We start from the raw sequence: 22,830 nt of genomic DNA, 5'->3' as shown, positions 1-22,830 counted from the left end.
GGGGGGGGTCTTAATGGGGTTGGGACCCCCCATGGACCCCATATGGGGGGGGTCTTAATGGGGGGGGTGGGTCTTAATGGGGGGGGTCCTTAATGGGTGGTCTTAATGGGGGGGGTTTAATGGGGGGGGGTCTTAATGGGGTTGGGACCCCCCCCAGGACCCCCTATGGGAGGGGGGGGGAATGGGGGGGTCTTAATCGAGGGGGGGGTCTTAATGGGGGGGTCTTAATGGGGGGGGCTAAAGGGGGGGTTCTTAATGGGGGGGGTCTTAATGGGGGGGTTCTTAATGGAGGGGGGGTCTTAATTTGGGGGGGGGAAGGGGGGGTCTTAAGGGGAGGGGGGGGGAGAAAGAGGGGGGGTTAATGGGGTTGGGACCCCCAGTGGACTCCTATGGGGGGGGGGTCTTTATGGGGGGGGGAAAGGGGGGGTCTTAATGAGAGGGGGGTCTTAATGGGGTGGGGGAGAATTGGGGGGGGGTCTTAATAGGGCTGGGACCCCCACTGGACCCCCTATGGAGGGGGAAGGGGGGGATCCTAATGGGGGGGGGTCTTAATGGGGGGGGGGGTCTTAATGGAGGGGGAGTCTGAATGGGGGGGGGGAGAAAGGGGTGTCTTAATGGGGGGGGGGTCTTAATTGGGGGGGGGGGCTTAATGGGGTTGGGACCCCCCCTGGACCCCCTATGAGAGGGGGGGGGTCTTATTGGGGGGGGGGGATAAAAAGGGGGGGGGGTTAATGGGGTTGGGACCCCCCATGGACCCCCTATGGGGGGAGGGGTCTTAATTGGGGGGGGTGTCTTAATATGGGGGGGTCTTAATATGGGGGGGGTCTTAGTGCGGGGGGAGGAAAGGGGGGGGGTCTTAATCGAGGGGGGGGTCTTAATGGGGGGGAAGGAAAGTGGGGGGTCTTGGGGGGGGAAAGGGGGGGGGGTCTTAATGGGGGGGGTTATTGGGGGGGGAGGAAAGCGGGGGGTCTTGGAGGGGGGGAATAGGGGGGTCTTAATTGGGGGGGGTCTTAATGGGGTTGGGACCCCCCCAGGACCCCCTATGGGGGGGGGGGAAAGGAGGGGGTCTTAAGGGGAGGAAGGGCAAGGGAAGGTTTTAATGGGGGGGGGGTCTTAATGGGGGGGGGAAAGTGGGGGGGGTCTTAATCGAGGGGGGGGGTCTTAATGGGGGGGGGGGAGAAAAAAGGAAGAGGGGGTTAATGGGGTTGGGACCCCCCCATGGACCCTATATGGGGGGAGGTGTCTTAATATGGTGGGGTCTTAATATGGGGGGGTCTTAGTGCGGGGGGGGGGAAAGGGGGGGTTCTTAATCGAGGGGGGGGTCTTAATGGGGGGGGGGTGTCTTAATAGGGGGGGGTCTTAATTGGGGGGGAGGAAAGTGGGGGGTCTTGGGGGGGAAGGGGGGGTCTTAATGGGGGGGGTCTTAATATGGGGGGGGTCTTAGTGGGGGGGGTCTTAATGGGGGGGGAAAGGGGGGGTCTTAATGGGGGGGGGGTCTTAATGGGGGGGAGGTCTTAATGGGGGGGGGGGTCTTAATGGGGGGGGGATAAAAAGGGGGGGGGGCTTAATGGGCTTGGGACCCCCCCATGGACCCCTATGGGGGGGGTCTTAATGGGGGGGGGTCTTAATAGGGGGGAGGTCTTATGGGGAGGGGGGAAAGGGGGGGGTCTTAATCGAGGGGGGGGGGTCTTAATGGGGGGGGGTCTTGGGGGGGGAAAGGGGGGGTCTTAATGGGGGGGGGTCGTAATTGGGGGGAGTAAAGGGGGGTGGTCTTAATGGGGGGGGGTTCTTAATGGGAGGGGGGGAAGGGGGGGGGGTCTTAATGGGGTTGGGACCCCCCCTGGACACCCTTTAAAGCCCCCCCCCCCCATTTAAACTTACCTGGGCTACCCCACGTAGAAGCAGCTCCTGGAGACCTTGGTCTTAAAGGGGGGGGGGATATAGGGGGGGTTTATAAGGGGGGGGCTTTATAATGGGGGGGTTATGGGGTGGGGGGCTTTATGGGGGGGGGCTTTATAATGGGGGGATATGGGGGGGGGGCTTATGGGGGGGGGGCTTATAATGGGGATGATATAGGGTGGGGGGGGTATTAGGGAGGGGGCTTTATACTGGGGGGGTTATGGGGTGGGGGTCTTTATAAGGGGGGGGCTTTATAAGGGGGGGCTTTTATAATGGGGGGGGTTATAGGGGGGGGTTTATAATGGGGGGGGATATAGGGTGGGGGGGGTTTATAAGGGAGGGGGCTTTATAATGGGGGGGGATATGGGGTGGGGGGCTTTATGGGGGGGCTTTATAATGGAGGGGATATGGGGTGGGGGGCTTTATGGGAGGGGGCTTTATAATGGGGGGGGATATAGGGCGGAGGGTTTATAAGTGGGGGGGCTTTATAATGGGGGGGTTATGGGGTGGGGGGCTTTATAAGGGGGGGGGCTTTATAATGGGGGGGATATGGGGTGGGGGGTTTATAGGGGGGCTTTATAATGGGGGGGGGATATAGGGTGGGGGGGGTTTAGAAGGGGGGGATATAGGGTGGGGGCTTTATAAGGGGGGGGCTTTATAATGGGGGGGATATAGGGTGGGGGGGCTTTATAAGGGGGGGGCTTTATAATGGGGGGATATGGGGGGGGGCTTATGGGGGGGGCTTATAATGGGGATGATATAGGGGGGGGGTATTAGGGAGGGGGCTTTATACTGGGGGGGTTATGGGGTGGGGGTCTTTATAAGGGGGGGTCTTTATAAGGGGGGGCTTTTATAATGGGGGGGATATAGGGTGGGGGGCTTTATGGGGGGGGGCTTATAATGGGGGGGATATGGGGTGGGGGCTTTATAAGGGGGGGGCTTTATAATGGGGGGGATATGGGGTGGGGGGCTTTATGGGGGGGGGCTTTATAATGGGGGGGTTATGGGGTGGGGGCTTTATAATGGGGAGGGGCTTTATAATGGGGGGGTATATAGGGTGGGGGGGGTTTATGGGGGGGGCTTTATAATGGGGGGGATATTGGGGTGGGGGCTTTATGGGGTGGGGGGTATTAGGAGGGGGGCTTTATACTGGGGGGGATATGGGGTGGGGGGCTTTATGGGGGGGGGCTTTATAATGGGGGATGATATGGGGGGGCTTTATAATGGGGGGGCTTATAATGGGATATAGGGTGGAGGGCTTATAATGGGGGGGATATGGGGATTCTATGGGGCAGGGGGGGTATCTATGGGGTTCTATGGGGCAGCGGGGGTATCTATGGGGTTCTATGGGGCAGAGGGGGGGTATCTATGGGGCAGGGGGGTATCTATGGGGTTCTATGGGGCAGAGGGGGGGTATCTATGGGGTTCTATGGGGCAGGGAGGGGGTTCTATGGGGTTCTATGGGGCAGGAGGGGTATCTATGGGGTTCTATGGGGCAGGGAGGGGGTTCTATGGGGTTCTATGGGGTTCTATGGGGCAGAGGGTGGGTATCTATGGGGTTCTATGGGGCAGATGGGGGTATCTATGGGGTTGTATGGGGCAGAGGGGGTATCTATGGGGCGGGGGGGTTTCTATGGGGTTCTATGGGGCAGGGGGGGGGATCTATGGGGTTGTATGGGGCAGAGGGGGGGTATCTATGGGGCAGGGGGGGTATCTATGGGGTTCTATGGGGCGGGGGGGGGTATCTATGGGGCAGAGGTGGTATCTATAGGGTTCTATGGGGCAGGGGGGGTATCTATGGGGTTGTATGGGGCAGAGGGGGTATCTATGGGGCGGGGGGGGTTTCTATGGGGTTCTATGGGGCAGGGGGGGGATCTATGGGGTTGTATGGGGCAGAGGGGGGGTATCTATGGGGCAGGGGGGTATCTATGGGGTTGTATGGGGCAGAGGGGGTATCTATGGGGCGGGGGGGGTTTCTATGGGGTTCTATGGGGCGGGGGGGGGATCTATGGGGTTGTATGGGGCAGGGGGGGGTATCTATGGGGCAGGGGGGCTATCTATGGGGTTCTATGGGGCAGGGGGTATCTATGGGGTTCTATGGGGCAGAGGGGGGGTATCTATGGGGCAGGGGGTTGTTGGAAGTAACCGCGGGAGACAAGTCTCATGCTATCATGGTCAACAAGCCTCGTTTATTAGATGTTACAGCATCTCATTTATACAATCAGTAATAAGTTCATGCATATTGCAAAAGTTAAGCTCAGGATTGGTGAATTAGACATTACTTCATCTGACCTTTGTGGTTAGTCTTATGGATACTTTTTCTTTGCAGCTCTGTCTACACCTTGCTACACAACTTGCTTTTCCCTTAGGCCGTCCTTGCTTCTAGATACATATTTCATCTTTAGCTACATACCCTGTCTTTTCACATACTGATTTCTTCTCAGCTGCCTAGCCCGTGATCGTCCCTAGGATAAACCGTCTTTGTCTTTAATCACGTTCATTCTTTTACAATTTAACTAGTGGAATCTCTTCATGTCCTTTCTCATGAAGCCATTCTGCATAAACACTCTCCACATTTCCCCCGTTTTCTTTTAAAATGAAAAGGCTCAGTTCAACGACCGATTAATCATATTTAACAAGCAGTTCAGTTCATTTGTTCAATCAGTTCTCAAGTAGTTTTATCCTGCTCCATAGCTGCTGCTCTGTGAACTTCTTATCTCGATCCATGGCTGCTGCTCCATAAAATTCTTCTTGTATTACAACAATTCCAAGATTCTGCCTATAGAGTAACAACACTACTTAAATTAATAACATAACTATTATAACTCAATCAAGACCTCGATTGACAATACTCTAGAAGTGAAAAAAGAGACAAGTCAAATACAACACAACAACATTACTGTTAAACCTACTAAAAAGAACAAACATGTTTGTACTGCAACCTAAGTTTCTGCAACCTGAAAATAAATCCGTGAGGGTCCCATTGTGTCAATCCGTAACTGATCAGGAAAAGTCTTCAATTTTTATATACTCTGATATATTGATTTTAATGACCACTAAAATTTGTGCAATAAATGCTTTTAAGATGCTCATAACCATGCTCTACCAACTGAGTTATCCGGGCTAATAATTGATTAATGATCGTGCAATTTTATGAAGTAGCATGTCAAATAGAACCAATTTTAGAGGACAAATGTACTAGAGTATCACTAGGGGCATTAATACTTATTGACCCTTGAGAAACAGCAAACCATGTTGGTGGTGGATGCGACAGGTAGTGCCAGCAGGGCGTCCCCTGCTTCAAGGTGCACATTTCCTCTCTCACCCATCACAGATTCTCTCCTGCATTCAGGGTCTGAAGGATTTCTTCCAGTTGTACACCACATCCGCATGGCCAGTGCGTGATATAGAGCCCAAGTGGAACACCTGCTTGGAAAACAGAATAAACTATCAAATTTAATTCTATTAGCGTGCACTTTTGTCTAAAATGATGCATGGTTATATTTTCAGATCCCAATTAATTGGATGTAAAAGAGGTATCCGTTCTATGATACAGGGTCATCTCTTTGTCTGGAATTCCTTTCCAGGTTTTGTCTTTGCAAATTAAGAAAAGCTAATTAATAGGCTAATAATATCATAACCAAACAGTACTAAAACATTAAAAGATCTATTCCTGTAGATTCTAGCACTGATTACATCAAATCCTGTTTAATACACATCTGATCTATTACTAAAATAGAAGAAGCACACAACATCCTAGCTAATGCTTTAAACTCTAAATCTTGAGACTGCATTGGTAAAACAGAAAATCACACACTATGTCAAACTATTAGTAATATTATCTATAACACAGCAAGTTACAAAGCAATACCACTAAGTAATAAACACACAATTACAATTACTACAAAGGCTGGATGCTATTTTCTGCCTTCAGATGAGACCGAAGATATCATGCCGGAACCCACACAGGGCCAGTCCCTGTGGAAATATGAGCATATTCACGACCCCAAGTTGTCAGTGGTAGAGGACAGTCCCAAAGTCCTGTGGCCATATTCCAAACATTAACCATAGGCTGTTCCTTTAGCACCGGGGAAGCCTCAAAATGACGATCCACATAAGCTGTATCTCTATGAACACGATTCAAAAAATTCAGCACAAACAAAACAAGCAAAACCTTACATAATATTTCTTGCAGTGTGTCTCCCATATTCCCCCTTTTTTGTTTAATAATAAGAATGGATTTCAGTGTTTGATAAATGTGATCAGTGATAGCTTGTTCAGTGGGAGAATGAGCAATGGCTGTAGTATGTCTAACACACCCTTCTTGGAGGAAAGTTTGAGTGGCCTTAGAGGTATACGCAGGCCCATTATCTGTTTTTGTAGTATGTGGGATTCCCATAGCAGCATAAGCAGATAACCAGTATTTACGGGTGTCATGACTGAGTTCACCTGTATGTGCTGTGGCAAATATGTAAGAAGAATGAATATCTATTGTTACATGTGCATATTTTAGACGGCCAAATTCAGGAATGTGAGTGACATTTGTCTGACACAGTTGAAGAGGTGCTGTGCCACATGGATTTGTCCGAGTCTGAGGCAAAGAGCTATCAGTCAAATTATGTAGCTGATATTCAGTCACAAACACAGCATATTGCATAGGAGAGAGGATCATTCTTAACGCAGTTTTCCAATCGTGAGGGGTCATAGCGTAACTGTCACTGTTTGTAACCAAAAGATTGTATGTAAAGGCTGACTGAACTCTGTATGTTCTCACTGACTCCCTTAGCTCCTTCACTGCCTCATAAGGCAGGGATTCCAAATGGGAGACCTGATTAGGAAAGCTTTGCAACGTGTCAGCATCACCCCTTAATATTGTTTCTTCTCTGCATTGCTCTAAGACATCACAGTACGCTGTAGGGAAATTTGTCATTCCTGCTCCCTTCAAAGTATCATCAGGAGGAAATGCGTCCGATTCTCTTTCTGGATCTACTGGACCTGGGTCACAACGATCCCCTGGTTTCGATCCGTCCGTGTCTTTAACCACGTTACACACGGGCTGCAGAGACACAGCCGCGCAGGACGAGGGACGGGTGGCATGGCGAGGTGCAGAGAACGACGTGGGCGAAGCAGAGGGCGGGGGTGCTGTAGAGACCGACAACGCGACGAGCGATGTGTGCGGGGGGGCAGGCGGCCGCTGGCTGGGAACGGCAGCTTGTATCGGAGCGCGGCCGCTGTTCTTTCGTGCGCTGCTTCTCACGTTTCCCGACTTCCTATAGCATACAGCAGCGTTGTGGGTGTTGGATTGACACTTGCTGCGCCAAATCCCAGCGGCTTGGCACTCGTGACGGATGTGGCCAGTTTTTTCACAACGAAAACATTTCATGAGGGAGCTGATCTGCGAGCGTGGGCTTGTAGCGACTGCAGCTTGGAGGGGTGCAAGGGCTGCTAACACTTGATTCTGAGAAGCCTCAGCCTGTGCCTTTAATCCTGACCCTAGCTCTTTAATAGCCTCAACTATGAAAGCCTGAGCCCCCGTGGGCACGCTCGATAGTCTGTCTAACGCCTCCTCTATTGTCCAGTTACTCCTCAAAGTACTTAGAATGCCACGAGCTGTAGCATTACAATTCTGAAGTGCACAGTATTTTAGCATTATTTCCCTCATGTACTCTGGTACTCCAGCCTTCTCTATGGCTCCAGCTACCTTATCTAGAAACGCTCCAAAATCCTCATTTCTTCCCTGCCGGATTCCCATATAAGACGACAACCCACCTGGTGCCTTGATCTTATCCACAGCCTGCCTGGCCAGATACATTGACTCTCTACATTTAACTGGTCCTAATAAAGCCTGGGCCTCCGTCCGGATGAAAGGACCCACCCCTAAAAGTTCTTCAACGGTGACATTATACAAGGGATCTCCGGGCTGCCTAACTATCGCAACTCTCTGTTGGCACATCTCTTCCCAATAAGCATTAAATAGCAGTTGTTCGTGCTGCGAAAAAATCAACCTAGCTATAGCCCGACAATCAGATGGCAACAAAACCTGAGTACTCCAGATATAATCCAGTATCTGTCTCACTGGCTCACTTTTTACTCCAAACTGACTGACCGTAGACCGCAATTGTGACAACAACTTCCAATCTATAGCACTGATAGCAGCCTGTGTCCCGCCTGCAGCATTAGGCGAATACCCCACCGACAGCACCATGTGTCGCACCGCTTCCAACCCCTCACCGTCTCCCGTCTCTAAACAAGCCCGCGCCAGCGCAGCCCAAGCCCCCCCCCGCTCCCGCGCGACGGCCTCCGCCAGGTCACTCTGTGCCCCAGGGAGCGGCTCATTGCAAAGGGGGGTCGAGGGGGCCGGCTGTAGCGCCATGGTCGATGCAGGCGGCTCGTCTGATACAGACGTGCAGGGAGACGGAGACGGGGCACTCGGCTCCGCAGCCACTGGCAATGCAGGCTCGGCGGCCGGCGGCAACTTTACGGTGGACACTGCAGGGGGCCCCGGGCAATCTGACCATTCATTATAATTCTTATTCCTCCCCTGCACAGCACTAGCTTGCTCTACCGCTTCCTTTTCTGCCTGATATTGCAACAAATCATTATAAACAACACGCCACCACTTCCCGCATTTTTTAGCCATTTTCTCCCCATGTATCATTCCCTGAAAAATTGCATCTCCAAATTTACGCCACTCAGCAAGATCATGCACTAAATGCGGATTCTGAAATAACCCTTTAGCATACCCATACACTAATAACTTAGGGAGTTCCTTTTCCAAGTCTACCCCCTTAAACTGTCTCCGCCTAAGAAAAGCGGAAAATAAATCATATGCTGCTTGCCTGTCCATTTTTACTCACGTCGGTACCGTTGCAGCCCTCCAGGCTTCGGCAGCACGTGTCGGTCGAGCCCACCTGTGTGGTCACTCGAGACGCGGAGCTCCAATTTTAGCTCTTTCGTCGTCCGTCGGGCTGTGAAATCCGGACCCGAACCCAACGCAGTTCTTCACCCGTGGCGCCCTTTTTTCCTTATCACGTCGGGGTCACCATTTGTTGGAAGTAACCGCGGGAGACAAGTCTCATGCTATCATGGTCAACAAGCCTCGTTTATTAGGTGTTACAGCATCTCATTTATACAATCAGTAATAAGTTCATGCATATTGCAAAAGTAAAGCTCAGGATTGGTGAATTAGACATTACTTCATCTGACCTTTGTGGTTAGTCTTATGGATACTTTTTCTTTGCAGCTCTGTCTACACCTTGCTACACAACTTGCTTTTCCCTTAGGCCGTCCTTGCTTCTAGATACATATTTCATCTTTAGCTACATACCCTGTCTTTTCACATACTGATTTCTCCACAGCTGCTTAGCCCGTGACCGTCCCTAGAATAGACCGTCTTTGTCTTTAATCACATTCATTCTTTTACAATTTAACTAGTGGAATCTCTTCATGTCCTTTCTCATGAAGCCATTCTGCATAAACACTCTCCACAGATCTCTATTGACCCCCATTGATCCCCATTGATAACATTAATCCCCATTGATCCCCATTGATCCCATTGACCCCCATAGACCCCCATTAATCCCCATTGATCCCCATTAAACCCCATTGATCCCATTGACCCCCATTAACCCCCACTGATCCCCACTGACCCTCATAGACCCCCATTAATCCCCATTGATCCCCATTAATCCCCATTGATCCCCATTGACCCCCATTAATCCCCATTGATCCCCATTAATCCCCATTAATCCCCATTGATCCCCATTAATCCCCATTAATCCCCATTGATCCCCATTAATCCCCATTGATCCCATTGATCTCTATTGATCCCCATTGACCCCCATTGACCCCCATTGATCCCCATTGACCCCCATTGACCCCCATTGATTGACTGGGGGGGGGGGTTTAGGCCTCACCCTCCTCACTCACAGGCCTCGCCCCCCCCTCAATTTCAGCCCATTCCTAAAGCACAAAAACACCGACATTAACGTGTTAATCCCCCCATAATGTGTTTATATGGGGTGTAGGACCCCTTACGACCCCTTATTACCCCCCAAATCCCCCCCTATACCCGTAATAGACGGAATAATTCGGGGGCGTCCGCCCTATTCCAGGCCCGGACCTCCCACCCCATTGTAGGCCTCAGTCCTCCCTCGATCCCACAATGCATTGCGGCGCGGGGGGAAGGGGGGGAGGCGCTCTGAACTTCCGGTCGTCTCTATGGTATGTGACGTCACCGAGAGTTTAAAGGGGAATTGGGGGTCTATATCCCACAATGCATTGCGGCGGGGAGGCGCTCCGAACTTCCGGTTGTCTCTCCGCTCCTCTCTATGGTGTGTGACGTCACCGGGTCTTAAAGGGGAAGTGGGGGGGGGAGTGCTTCCAATGACCCCAAAATGGCCCTAAAATGGCCCTAAATAGACCCAAAATGGCCTTAAAATGGCCCTAAATAGACCCAAAATGGCCTTAAAATGGCTCAAATGGCCCCAAAATGGAGTCAGAGGGCCCTAAAATGCCTCAAAATGGCCCTAAAATGGCTCAAATGGTCGCAAAATCGAGTCAGAGGGCCCCAAAATGACCCTAAAATGGCCAAAAATGGCTCAAATAGCCCCAAAATGGAGTTAGAGAGACCCAAAATGCCTCAAACTGGCCCTAAAATGGCTCAAATACCCCCAAAATGGAGACAGATGGCCCCAAAATGGCCCTAAAATGGCTCAAGTGGCCCCAAAATGGAGTCAGAGGTCCCCGAAATGGCCCTAAAATGGCCCTAAAATGGTTCAAATGGCCCCAAAATCGAGACAGAGAGCCCCAAAATGACCCTAAAATGGCTCAAATGGCCCCAAAATCGAGTCAGATGGCCCCAAAATGGCCCTAAAATGGCTCAAATGGCCCCAAAATCGAGTCAGAGCCCCAAAATGACCCTAAAATGGCCAAAAATGGCTCAAATGGACCCAAAATCGAGTCAGAGGGCCCCAAAATGGCCCCAAAATGACCCTTAAATGACCCTAAAATGGCTCAAATGGCCCCAAAATGGCCCTAAAATGGCTCAAGTGGCCCCAAAATAGAGTCAGAGAGCCCCAAAATGCCCCAAAATGGCTCAAATGGCCCCAAAATGGCCCTAAAATGCCTCAAAATAGCCCTAAAATGGCCCAAAAATGGATCAAATGGCCCCAAAATTGAGTCAGAGAGCCCAAAGATGCCCCAAAATGACCCTAAAATGGCCCTAAAATGGCTCAAATGGCCCCAAAATGGAGTCAGAGGGCCCCAAAATGGCCCTAAAATGGCTCAAATGGCCCCAAAATGCCCCAATTTATGGGGTCTCTATGGGGTCTCCATGCTCATCTTGGGGTCCTCGTGCCAATATTGGGGTCTTTGAGCCCATTTTGGGGTCAATCTGCCCATTTATGGGGTCTTTATGGAGTCTTTAAGCCCATTTTGGGGTCAATCTGCCCATTTTAGGGGCACTTTATGGGGTCCCCGTGTTCATGCAGGGCCGGGATTCGAACCCGCGTCCTTCCGCTCCCTGTAGCCACGCCCCCTCATTTACATAACACTGGACCCTTATTCACTTAACAACTGCCCCCTTATTTACATAACCACGCCCCCTTCCACATAACCACGCCCATTTATGCAAATAGAAACCCATATTTGTATCTCAACGCCCTTATTTACGTAACCACGCCCCCTTATGCAAACAGAATCCCATATATGGTTAATCCCGCCCCCTTATTTACATAACCACGCCCCCCTTTTGCCGCTTTCCCGCCAGGCGGGGTTGATTTGGCGCGCGGTAGCGTGGCCGAGCGGTCTAAGGCGCTGGATTTAGGCTCCAGTCCCCGCGGGGACGTGGGTTCGAATCCCACCGCTGCCAACAAGGGGGGGATCGAGACCCTCCTTTTATGGACCCTATTAACCCCCATTAAGGTCCTGGAAGGGGCATTGTGGACCCTATTAACCCTATAAAGGTCCTGGAAGGGGCATTGTGGACCCTATTAACCCCATTAAGGTCCTGGAAGGGTCATTGTGGACCCTATTAACCCCCATTAAGGTCCTGGAAGGGGCATTGTGGACCCTATTAACCCCATTAAGGTCCTGGAAGGGTCATTGTGCCCCTATTACCCCCCATTAAGGTCCTGGAAGGGGCATTGTGGACCCTATTAACCCTATAAAGGTCCTGGAAGGGGCATTGTGGACCCTATTAACCCCCATTAAGGTCCTGGAAGGGTCATTGTGCCCCTATTAACCCCATTAAGGTCCTGGAAGGGTCATTGTGGACCCTATTAACCCCATAAAGGTCCTGGAAGGGTCATTGTGGACCCTATTAACCCCATTACGGTCCTGGAAGGGTCATTGTGGACCCTATTAACCCTATAAAGGTCCTGGAAGGGGCATTGTGGACCCTATTAACCCCATAAAGGTCCTGGAAGGGTCATTGTGGACCCTATTAACCCTATAAAGGTCCTGGAAGGGGCATTGTGGACCCTATTAACCCTATAAAGGTCCTGGAAGGGTCATTGTGGACCCTATTAACCCTATAAAGGTCCTGGAAGGGGCATTGTGGACCCTATTAACCCCATTAAGGTCCTGGAAGGGGCATTGTGGACCCTATTAACCCTATAAAGGTCCTGGAAGGGGCATTGTGGACCCTATTAACCCCCATTAAGGTCCTGGAAGGGTCATTGTGGACCCTATTACCCCCATTAAGGTCCTGGAAGGGGCATTGTGGACCCTATTAACCCCCATTAAGGTCCTGGAAGGGACATTGTGGACCCTATTAACCCCCATTAAGGTCCTGGAAGGGTCATTGTGGACCCTATTAACCCCCATTAAGGTCCTGGAAGGGGCATTGTGGACCCTATTACCCCCATTAAGGTCCTGGAAGGGACATTGTGGACCCTATTAACCCCATTAAGGTCCTGGAAGGGGCATTGTGGACCCTATTAACCCTATAAAGGTCCTGGAAGGGTCATTGTAGACCCTATTAACCCCCATTAAGGTCCTGGAAGGGTCATTGTGGACCCTATTAACCCCCATTAAGGTCCTGGAAGGGGCATTGTGGACCCTATTACCCCCATTAAGGTCCTGGAAGGGACATTGTGGACCCTATTAACCCCATTAAGGTCCTGGAAGGGGCATTGTGGACCCTATTAACCCTATAAAGGTCCTGGAAGGGACATTGTAGACCCTATTAACCCCCATTAAGGTCCTGGAAGGGTCATTGTGGACCCTATTAACCCTATAAAGGTCCTGGAAGGGGCATTGTGGACCCTATTAACCCCATTAAGGTCCTGGAAGGGGCATTGTGGACCCTATTAACCCTATAAAGGTCCTGGAAGGGGCATTGTGGACCCTATTAACCCTATAAAGGTCCTGGAAGGGTCATTGTGGACCCTATTAACCCCATAAAGGTCCTGGAAGGGTCATTGTGGACCCTATTAACCCCATAAAGGTCCTGGAAGGGTCATTGTGGACCCGATTAACACCATAAAGGTCCTGGAAGGGTCATTGTGGACCCTATTAAGCCCCATTAAGGTCCTGGAAGGGTCATTGTGGACCCTATTAACCCTATAAAGGTCATGGAAGGGTCATTGTGGACCCTATTAACCCTATAAAGGTCCTGGAAGGGGCATTGTGGACCCTATTAACCCTATAAAGGTCCTGGAAGGGGCATTGTGGACCCTATTACCCCCATTAAGGTCCTGGAAGGGTCATTGTGGACCCTATTAACCCCCATTAAGGTCCTGGAAGGGGCATTGTGCCCCTATTAACCCCCATTAAGGTCCTGGAAGGGTCATTGTGGACCCTATTACCCCCATTAAGGTCCTGGAAGGGGCATTGTGGACCCTATTAACCCCCATTAAGGTCCTGGAAGGGGCATTGTGGACCCTATTACCCCCATTAAGGTCCTGGAAGGGTCATTGTGGACCCTATTAACCCCCATTAAGGTCCTGGAAGGGGCATTGTGGACCCTATTAACCCCATTAAGGTCCTGGAAGGGGCATTGTGGACCCTATTAACCCCCATTAAGGTCCTGGAAGGGGCATTGTGGACCCTATTAACCCCCATTAAGGTCCTGGAAGGGGCATTGTGGACCCTATTAACCCCATTAAGGTCCTGGAAGGGGCATTGTGGACCCTATTAACCCTATAAAGGTCCTGGAAGGGGCATTGTGGACCCTATTAACCCCATTAAGGTCCTGGAAGGGGCATTGTGGACCCTATTAACCCTATAAAGGTCCTGGAAGGGTCATTGTGGACCCTATTAACCCTATAAAGGTCCTGGAAGGGGCATTGTGGACCCTATTAACCCCATTAAGGTCCTGGAAGGGGCATTGTGGACCCTATTAACCCTATAAAGGTCCTGGAAGGGGCATTGTGGACCCTATTAACCCCCATTAAGGTCCTGGAAGGGTCATTGTGGACCCTATTACCCCCATTAAGGTCCTGGAAGGGGCATTGTGGACCCTATTAACCCCCATTAAGGTCCTGGAAGGGACATTGTGGACCCTATTAACCCCCATTAAGGTCCTGGAAGGGTCATTGTGGACCCTATTAACCCCCATTAAGGTCCTGGAAGGGGCATTGTGGACCCTATTACCCCCATTAAGGTCCTGGAAGGGACATTGTGGACCCTATTAACCCCATTAAGGTCCTGGAAGGGGCATTGTGGACCCTATTAACCCTATAAAGGTCCTGGAAGGGTCATTGTAGACCCTATTAACCCCCATTAAGGTCCTGGAAGGGTCATTGTGGACCCTATTAACCCCCATTAAGGTCCTGGAAGGGGCATTGTGGACCCTATTACCCCCATTAAGGTCCTGGAAGGGACATTGTGGACCCTATTAACCCCATTAAGGTCCTGGAAGGGGCATTGTGGACCCTATTAACCCTATAAAGGTCCTGGAAGGGACATTGTAGACCCTATTAACCCCCATTAAGGTCCTGGAAGGGTCATTGTGGACCCTATTAACCCTATAAAGGTCCTGGAAGGGGCATTGTGGACCCTATTAACCCCATTAAGGTCCTGGAAGGGGCATTGTGGACCCTATTAACCCTATAAAGGTCCTGGAAGGGGCATTGTGGACCCTATTAACCCTATAAAGGTCCTGGAAGGGGCATTGTGGACCCTATTAACCCCCATTAAGGTCCTGGAAGGGGCATTGTGGACCCTATTAACCCTATAAAGGTCCTGGAAGGGGCATTGTGGACCCTATTAACCCCATAAAGGTCCTGGAAGAGTCATTGTGGACCCTATTAACCCCCATTAAGGTCCTGGAAGGGGCATTGTGCCCCTATTAACCCCATTAAGGTCCTGGAAGGGGCATTGTGGACCCTATTAACCCCATTAAGGTCCTGGAAGGGTCATTGTGGACCCTATTAACCCTATAAAGGTCCTGGAAGGGTCATTGTGGACCCTATTAACCCCATAAAGGTCCTGGAAGGGTCATTGTGGACCCTATTAACCCCATAAAGGTCCTGGAAGGGTCATTGTGGACCCGATTAACACCATAAAGGTCCTGGAAGGGTCATTGTGGACCCTATTAAGCCCCATTAAGGTCCTGGAAGGGTCATTGTGGACCCTATTAACCCTATAAAGGTCATGGAAGGGTCATTGTGGACCCTATTAACCCTATAAAGGTCCTGGAAGGGGCATTGTGGACCCTATTAACCCTATAAAGGTCCTGGAAGGGGCATTGTGGACCCTATTACCCCCATTAAGGTCCTGGAAGGGTCATTGTGGACCCTATTAACCCCCATTAAGGTCCTGGAAGGGGCATTGTGCCCCTATTAACCCCCATTAAGGTCCTGGAAGGGTCATTGTGGACCCTATTACCCCCATTAAGGTCCTGGAAGGGGCATTGTGGACCCTATTAACCCCCATTAAGGTCCTGGAAGGGGCATTGTGGACCCTATTACCCCCATTAAGGTCCTGGAAGGGTCATTGTGGACCCTATTAACCCCCATTAAGGTCCTGGAAGGGGCATTGTGGACCCTATTAACCCCATTAAGGTCCTGGAAGGGGCATTGTGGACCCTATTAACCCCCATTAAGGTCCTGGAAGGGTCATTGTGGACCCTATTAACCCCCATTAAGGTCCTGGAAGGGGCATTGTGGACCCTATTAACCCTATAAAGGTCCTGGAAGGGTCATTGTGGACCCTATTAACCCCATAAAGGTCCTGGAAGGGGCATTGTGGACCCTATTAACCCCCATTAAGGTCCTGGAAGGGTCATTGTGGACCCTATTAACCCTATAAAGGTCCTGGAAGGGTCATTGTGGACCCTATTAACCCCCATTAAAGGTCCTGGAAGGGGCATTGTGGACCCTATTAACCCTATAAAGGTCCTGGAAGGGGCATTGTGGACCCTATTACCCCCATTAAGGTCCTGGAAGGGTCATTGTGGACCCTATTAACCCTATAAAGGTCCTGGAAGGGGCATTGTGGACCCTATTAACCCCCATTAAGGTCCTGGAAGGGGCATTGTGGACCCTATTAACCCCATTAAGGTCCTGGAAGGGGCATTGTGGACCCTATTAACCCCCATTAAGGTCCTGGAAGGGGCATTGTGGACCCTATTAACCCTATAAAGGTCCTGGAAGGGTCATTGTGGACCCTATTAACCCCCATTAAGGTCCTGGAAGGGTCATTGTGCCCCTATTAACCCCCATAAAGGTCCTGGAAGGGTCATTGTGGACCCTATTAACCCCATTAAGGTCCTGGAAGGGTCATTGTGGACCCTATTAACCCCCATTAAGGTCCTGGAAGGGTCATTGTGGACCCTATTAACCCCCATTAAGGTCCTGGAAGGGGCATTGTGGACCCTATTAACCCCCATTAAGGTCCTGGAAGGGTCATTGTGCCCCTATTACCCCCATTAAGGTCCTGGAAGGGGCATTGTGGACCCTATTAACCCCCATTAAGGTCCTGGAAGGGTCATTGTGGACCCTATTAACCCCATTAAGGTCCTGGAAGGGTCATTGTGGACCCTATTAACCCTATAAAGGTCCTGGAAGGGGCATTGTGGACCCTATTAACCCCATTAAGGTCCTGGAAGGGGCATTGTGGACCCTATTAACCCCATTAAGGTCCTGGAAGGGGCATTGTGGACCCTATTAACCCTATAAAGGTCCTGGAAGGGTCATTGTGCCCCTATTATCCCATTAAGGTCCTGGAAGGGGCATTGTGGACCCTATTAACCCCCATTAAGGTCCTGGAAGGGGCATTGTGGACCCTATTAACCCCATTAAGGTCCTGGAAGGGGCATTGTGGACCCTATTAACCTCATTAAGGTCCTGGAAGGGGCATTGTGGACCCTATTAACCCCATTAAGGTCCTGGAAGGGGCATTGTGGACCCTATTAACCCCATTAAGGTCCTGGAAGGGACATTGTGGACCCTATTAACCCCCATTAAGGTCCTGGAAGGGACATTGTGGACCCTATTAACCCCATAAAGGTCCTGGAAGGGGCATTGTGGACCCTATTAACCCCCATTAAGGTCCTGGAAGGGGCATTGTGGACCCTATTAACCCCATTAAGGTCCTGGAAGGGGCATTGTGGACCCTATTAACCCTATAAAGGTCCTGGAAGGGGCATTGTGCCCCTATTAACCCTATAAAGGTCCTGGAAGGGTCATTGTGGACCCTATTAACCCCATAAAGGTCCTGGAAGGGGCATTGTGGACCCTATTAACCCCCATTAAGGTCCTGGAAGGGGCATTGTGGACCCTATTAACCCCATTAAGGTCCTGGAAGGGTCATTGTGCCCCTATTACCCCCCATTAAAGGTCCTGGAAGCTCATAGATGGATTAAAACAGCCTTTATTATACCCCATTAGTTCCAATTGACCCCAATTACCCCATTAAGATCTATAGGGGTTTATGGGGGGGGGGGGGGGGGGCAATAAAAGACCCCCCCCCTTCACCCCATAACCAACACCAATATAAGACCCCCCCCCCATTAACACATAGACCCCATAACCTCCCCCCTGCCCCATAACTTGGGGGGCAGAGGGTTCAGCCCCATAAGTGACCCCCCCCCCCCCCAACCTTCCCTGCCCCATAAGCCCCCCCCCCCCACCCTATAGGGCTGCATTAACAACCCCCCCCCCCCCCCCCCCGGCCCCATAACCTCCCCCCTGCCCCATAACTTGGGGGGCAGGGGGTTCAGCCCTATAACCACCCCCCCAGCCCCATAACCCCCCCCTACCCTATACATGGGGATGGGTTTCAGCCCCATAACCACCCCCCCAGCCCCATAACTCCCCCTACTCTATACATGGGGGGTGGGTTCAGCCCCATAACCACCCCCCCCAGCCCCATAACCACCCCCCCAGCCCCATAACTTGGAGGTTTCAGCCCCATAACCCCCCCTACCCTACACATGGGGGGTGGGTTCAGCCCCATAACCCCTCCTACCCTATACATGGGGATGGGTTTCAGCCCCATAACTACCCCCCCAGCCCCATAACTTGGAGGTTTCAGCCCCATAACCTCCCCTACCCCATAGTTGGGGGGTGGGTGGGGTTTCAGCCCCATAACCACCCCCCCAGCCCCATAACCCCCCTACCCTATACATGGGGGGTGGGTTCAGCCCCATAACCCCCCCTACCCTACACATGGGGATGGGTTTCAGCCCCATAACCACCTCCCCAGCCCCATAACCCCCCTTACCCTACATATGGGGGTGGGTTCAGCCCCATAACCCCCCCTACCCTATGGCTGCCCCATATCTTGAATGGGGGGTGGGTTAGGGGTTTCAGCCCCATAACCCCCCCTACCCTATACATGGGGGTGGGTTCAGCCCTATAACCCCCATAACTTGGAGGTTTCAGCCCTATAACCCCCCCTACCCTATATATGGGGATGGATTCAGCCCTATAACCCCCCCTACCCTATACATGGGGGGTGGGTTCAGCCCCATAACCACCCCCCCAGCCCCATAACTTGGAGGTTTCAGCCCCATAACCCCCCTACCCTATACATGGGGGTGGGTTCAGCCCCATAGCTGCCCCATGGCTGCCCCATAGCTGCCCCATAGCTGCCCCATGGCTGCCCCATGGCTGCCCCATGGCTGCCCCATGGCTGCCCCATAGCTGCCCCATAGCCTTTAGTTGTCATCGTCGCTATCATCGGGGCTGATGGCCGGGCTGGTCAGGCTGTAGGTGGGCGACGTGGGGCTGTAACCCGGCGATGTGGGGCTGTAGGTGGAACCTTTGGGACTTGTGGGGCTGTAGGTGGGACTTGTGGGGCTGTACTTGGGACTTGTGGGGCTGTAGGTCGGGGATGTGGGGCTGTATTTGGGGCTGGTCGGGGTATAAACGGGGGACGTGGGGCTGTAGGTCGGACTTGTGGGGCTGTACTTGGGGGTGGTGGGGCTGTAGGTGGGGGATGTGGGGCTGTACTTGGGACTTGTGGGGCTGTACTTGGGGGATGTGGGGCTGTATTTGGGGCTGGTCGGGGTGTATTCGGGGCTGGACGGGGAATAACTGGGGGACGTGGGGGTGTATTTGGGGCTGGACGGGGAATAACTGGGGCTGGATGGGGAATAACTGGGGCTGGACGGGGTGTAGGTGGGGGATTGTGGGGTGTAACGGGGGCTGGATGGGGAATAGCTGGGACTTGTGGGGCTGTAGCTGGGACTTGTGGGGCTGTAGCTTGGAGATGTGGGGCTGTAGTTGGGGCTGGTCGGGGTGTAATTAGGGGACGTGGGGCTGTAGCTGGGGGATGTGGGGCTGTAGCTGGGGCTGGTCGGGGTGTAATTGGGGGATGTGGGGCTGTAGTTGGGGGATGTGGGGCTGTAACTTGGACTTGTGGGGCTGTAGCTGGGACTTGTGGGGCTGTAGCTGGGAGATGTGGGGCTGTAGCTTGGACTTGTGGGGCTGTAACTGGGCGATGTGGGGCTGTAGCTTGGACTTGTGGGGCTGTAGCTCGGAGATGTGGGGCTGTAACTCGGACTTGTGGGGCTGTAACTCGGACTTGTGGGGCTGTAACTGGGACTTGTGGGGCTGTAGCTCGGAGATGTGGGGCTGTAGCTGGGACTTGTGGGGCTGTAGCTTGGAGATGTGGGGCTGTAGCTCGGCGATGTGGGGCTGTAGCTTGGACTTGTGGGGCTGTAGTTGGGACTTGTGGGGCTGTAGCTGGGAGATGTGGGGCTGTAGCTTGGAGATGTGGGGCTGTAGCTGGGGCTCTGTGGGGTGTAGCCCCCCGGGGAGCGGGGCTCGTAGGCCGGAGATGTGGGGCTGTAGCTGGGGGACATGGCACCACCTGCAAATACAATATGGGGTGAGTATGGGGGTCTATGGGGTCTATGGGGTGAGTCTATGGGGCTGGGGGGGGTCTATGGGGTGAGTATGGGGGTCTATGGGGTCTATGGGGTGAGTATGGGGGTCTATGGGGTCTATGGGGTGAGTCTATGGGGCTGGGGGGGGTCTATGGGGTGAGTATGGGGGTCTATGGGGTGAGTATGGGGGTCTATGGGGTCTATGGGGTGAGTCTATGGGGCTGGGGGGGGTCTATGGGGTGAGAATGGGGGGCTGGGGGGGTCTATGGGGTGAGTATGGGGGTCTATGGGGTGAGTATGGGGGCTGGGGGAGTCTATGGGGTGAGTATGGGGGTCTATGGGGTGATTATGGGGGGCTGGGGGGTCTATGGGGTGAGTATGGGGGTCTATGGGGTCTATGGGGTAAGTATGGGGGTCTATGGGGTGAGTATGGGGGGCTGGGGGGTCTATGGGGTGAGTATGGGGGGCTGGGAGGGTCTATGGGGTGAGTATGGGGGTCTATGGGGTGAGTATGGGGGCTGGGGACGTCTATGGGGCGAGTATGGGGGTCTATGGGGTGAGTATAGGGGGCTGGGGGGGTCTATGGGGTGAGTATGGGGGGCTGGGGTCCTATAGGGAGGGGGTCTATGGGGTGGGTCTATGGGGCTGGGGGGGTCTATGGGGTGGGTATATGGGTCTGGGAGGGTCTATGGGGTGGGTATATGGGGCTGGGGGGGTCTATGGGGTGAGTATGGGGGTCTATGGGGTGAGTATGGGGGCTGGGGGAGTCTATGGGGTGAGTATGGGGGTGTATGGGGTGAGTATGGGGGTCTATGGGGTGAATATGGGGGGCTGGGGGGGGTCTATGGGGTGAGTATGGGGGTCTATGGGGTGAGTATGGGGGGCTGGAGGGGTCTATGGGGTGAGTATGGGGGTCTATGGGGTGACTAAGGGGGCTGGGGGGTCTATGGGGTGAATATGGGGGTCTATGGGGTGAGTATGGGGGGCTGGGGGGGTCTATGGGGTGAGTAAAGGGGGCTGGGGGGGGTCTATGGGGTGAGAATGGGGGGCTGGGGGGGTCTATGGGGTGAGTATGGGGGGCTGGGAGGGTCTATGGGGTGAGTATGGGGGGTTGGGGGGGTCTATGGGGTGAGTATGGGGGGCTGGGGGGGGTCTATGGGGTGAGAATGGGGGTCTATGGGGTGAGTATGGGGGTCTGGGAGGGTCTATGGGGTGAGTAAAGGGGGCTGGGGGGGTCTATGGGGTGAATACGGGGGGCTGGGGGGGTCTATGGGGTGAGTATGGGGGTCTATGGGGTGAGAATGGGGGTTCTATAGGGGTTCTATAGGGTATTCTATAGGGTGACTGACCTGGTGATGGTATATAGGGGTTCTATAGGGTCTCTATAGGGTATTCTATAGGGTGACTGACCTGGTGATGGTATATAGGGGTTCTATAGGGGTTCTATAGGGGTTCTATAGGGTCTCTGACCTGATGATGGTATATAGGGGTTCTATAGGGTCTCTATAGGGTATTCTATAGGGTGACTGACCTGGTGATGGTATATAGGGGTTCTATAGGGTATTCTATAGGGTGACTGACCTGGTGATGGTATATAGGGGTTCTATAGGGGTTCTATAGGGTATTCTATAGGGTGACTGACCTGGTGATGGTATATAGGGGGTTCTATAGGGTCTCTATAGGGGTTCTATAGGGGTTCTATAGGGGTTCTATAGGGTGACTGACCTGGTGATGGTATATAGGGGCTGGAATGGTATATATGGGGTTCTATAGGGTTCTATAGGGTTCTATAGGGGTTCTATAGGGGTTCTATAGGGTATTCTATAGGGTGACTAACCTGGTGATGGTATATAGGGGTTCTATAGGGTATTCTATAGGTTATTCTATAGGGTAACTGACCTGGTGATGGTATATAGGGGTTCTATAGGGTCTCTATAGGGGTTCTATAGGGTGACTGACCTGGTGATGGTATATAGGGGTTCTATAGGGGTTCTATAGGGTGACTGACCTGGTGATGGTATATAGGGGTTCTATAGGGTTTCTATATGGGTTCTATAGGGTGACTGACCTGGTGATGGTATATAGGGGTTCTATAGGGGTTCTATAGGGTATTCTATAGGGTGACTGACCTGGTGATGGTATATATGGGCTGGAATGGAATGGAATGGGGGGGATGGTATATAGGGGTTCTATAGGGGTTCTATAGGGTATCTATATGGTGACTGACCTGGTGATGGTATATATGGGCTGGAGGGTCCCGGTGATCCCGGTGATCCCGGTGTTGGTGACCAGGCCGGGGAGTAACCGGGGCTGAAACCGCTCGAGTCCGACGCGGCGCTGGGAGAGAAACCGGCCCCACCGGGAGTCATACCACTACCTATAGGGTATATAGGGTATATAGGTTATATGGGGTATATGGGGTTGTATGGGGTTATATGGGGGTATATGGGGGGATAATGGGGGTATATGGGGGAGAAACTGGCCCTACCGGGAGTCATCCCGCTACCTATAGGATATATAGGGTATATAGGGTTATATAGGGGCATAATGGGGTTGTATGGGGTTATATGGGGGTATATGGGGTTATATGGGGTTATATGGGGGAGAAACCGGCCCCACCGGGGGTCATCCCACTACCTATAGGATATATA

At 52.5% G+C, this 22,830-nt stretch overlaps 1 protein-coding gene, 1 long non-coding RNA gene and 1 other non-coding gene across 3 annotated transcripts in view; 1 reads left to right on the top strand and 2 right to left on the bottom strand.

Moving 5' to 3' along the window:
• Positions 1-4,068: 4,068 nt before the first annotated feature.
• On the bottom strand, positions 4,069-8,981 carry LOC146751536 (uncharacterized). The gene is made up of 2 exons (XR_014941406.1): positions 8,757-8,981; positions 4,069-5,325 (listed from the first exon to the last, which is right to left on the bottom strand). It is a non-coding gene; the product is annotated as an uncharacterized LOC146751536 (long non-coding RNA).
• A 2,707-nt stretch (positions 8,982-11,688) lies between these two features.
• TRNAL-UAG (transfer RNA leucine (anticodon UAG)) lies at positions 11,689-11,770 on the top strand. The gene has a single exon. It is a non-coding gene; the product is annotated as a tRNA-Leu (tRNA).
• A 7,073-nt stretch (positions 11,771-18,843) lies between these two features.
• POLR2A (RNA polymerase II subunit A) overlaps positions 18,844-22,830 on the bottom strand; it is a 143,566-nt gene continuing 139,579 nt past the window's right edge. The window contains exons 29-30 of the mRNA XM_085534227.1: positions 22,407-22,556; positions 18,844-20,163 (exon numbers count right to left, since the gene is read on the bottom strand). Coding sequence (XP_085390353.1) covers positions 19,007-20,163; positions 22,407-22,556 — 1,307 coding nt within the window. The 3' untranslated portion in view covers positions 18,844-19,006. The remainder of the gene's footprint in view (positions 20,164-22,406; positions 22,557-22,830) is intronic.

Source organism: Coturnix japonica, unplaced genomic scaffold (genome assembly GCF_054131305.1).
Source record: "Coturnix japonica strain WE unplaced genomic scaffold, WE-NBRP24 Scf079, whole genome shotgun sequence".
NCBI classification, from domain to species: Eukaryota; Metazoa; Chordata; class Aves; order Galliformes; family Phasianidae; genus Coturnix; species Coturnix japonica.
The sequence above is the reverse complement of the archived record's forward strand: the minus strand, read 5'-3'. Positions and strand labels throughout refer to the sequence as shown.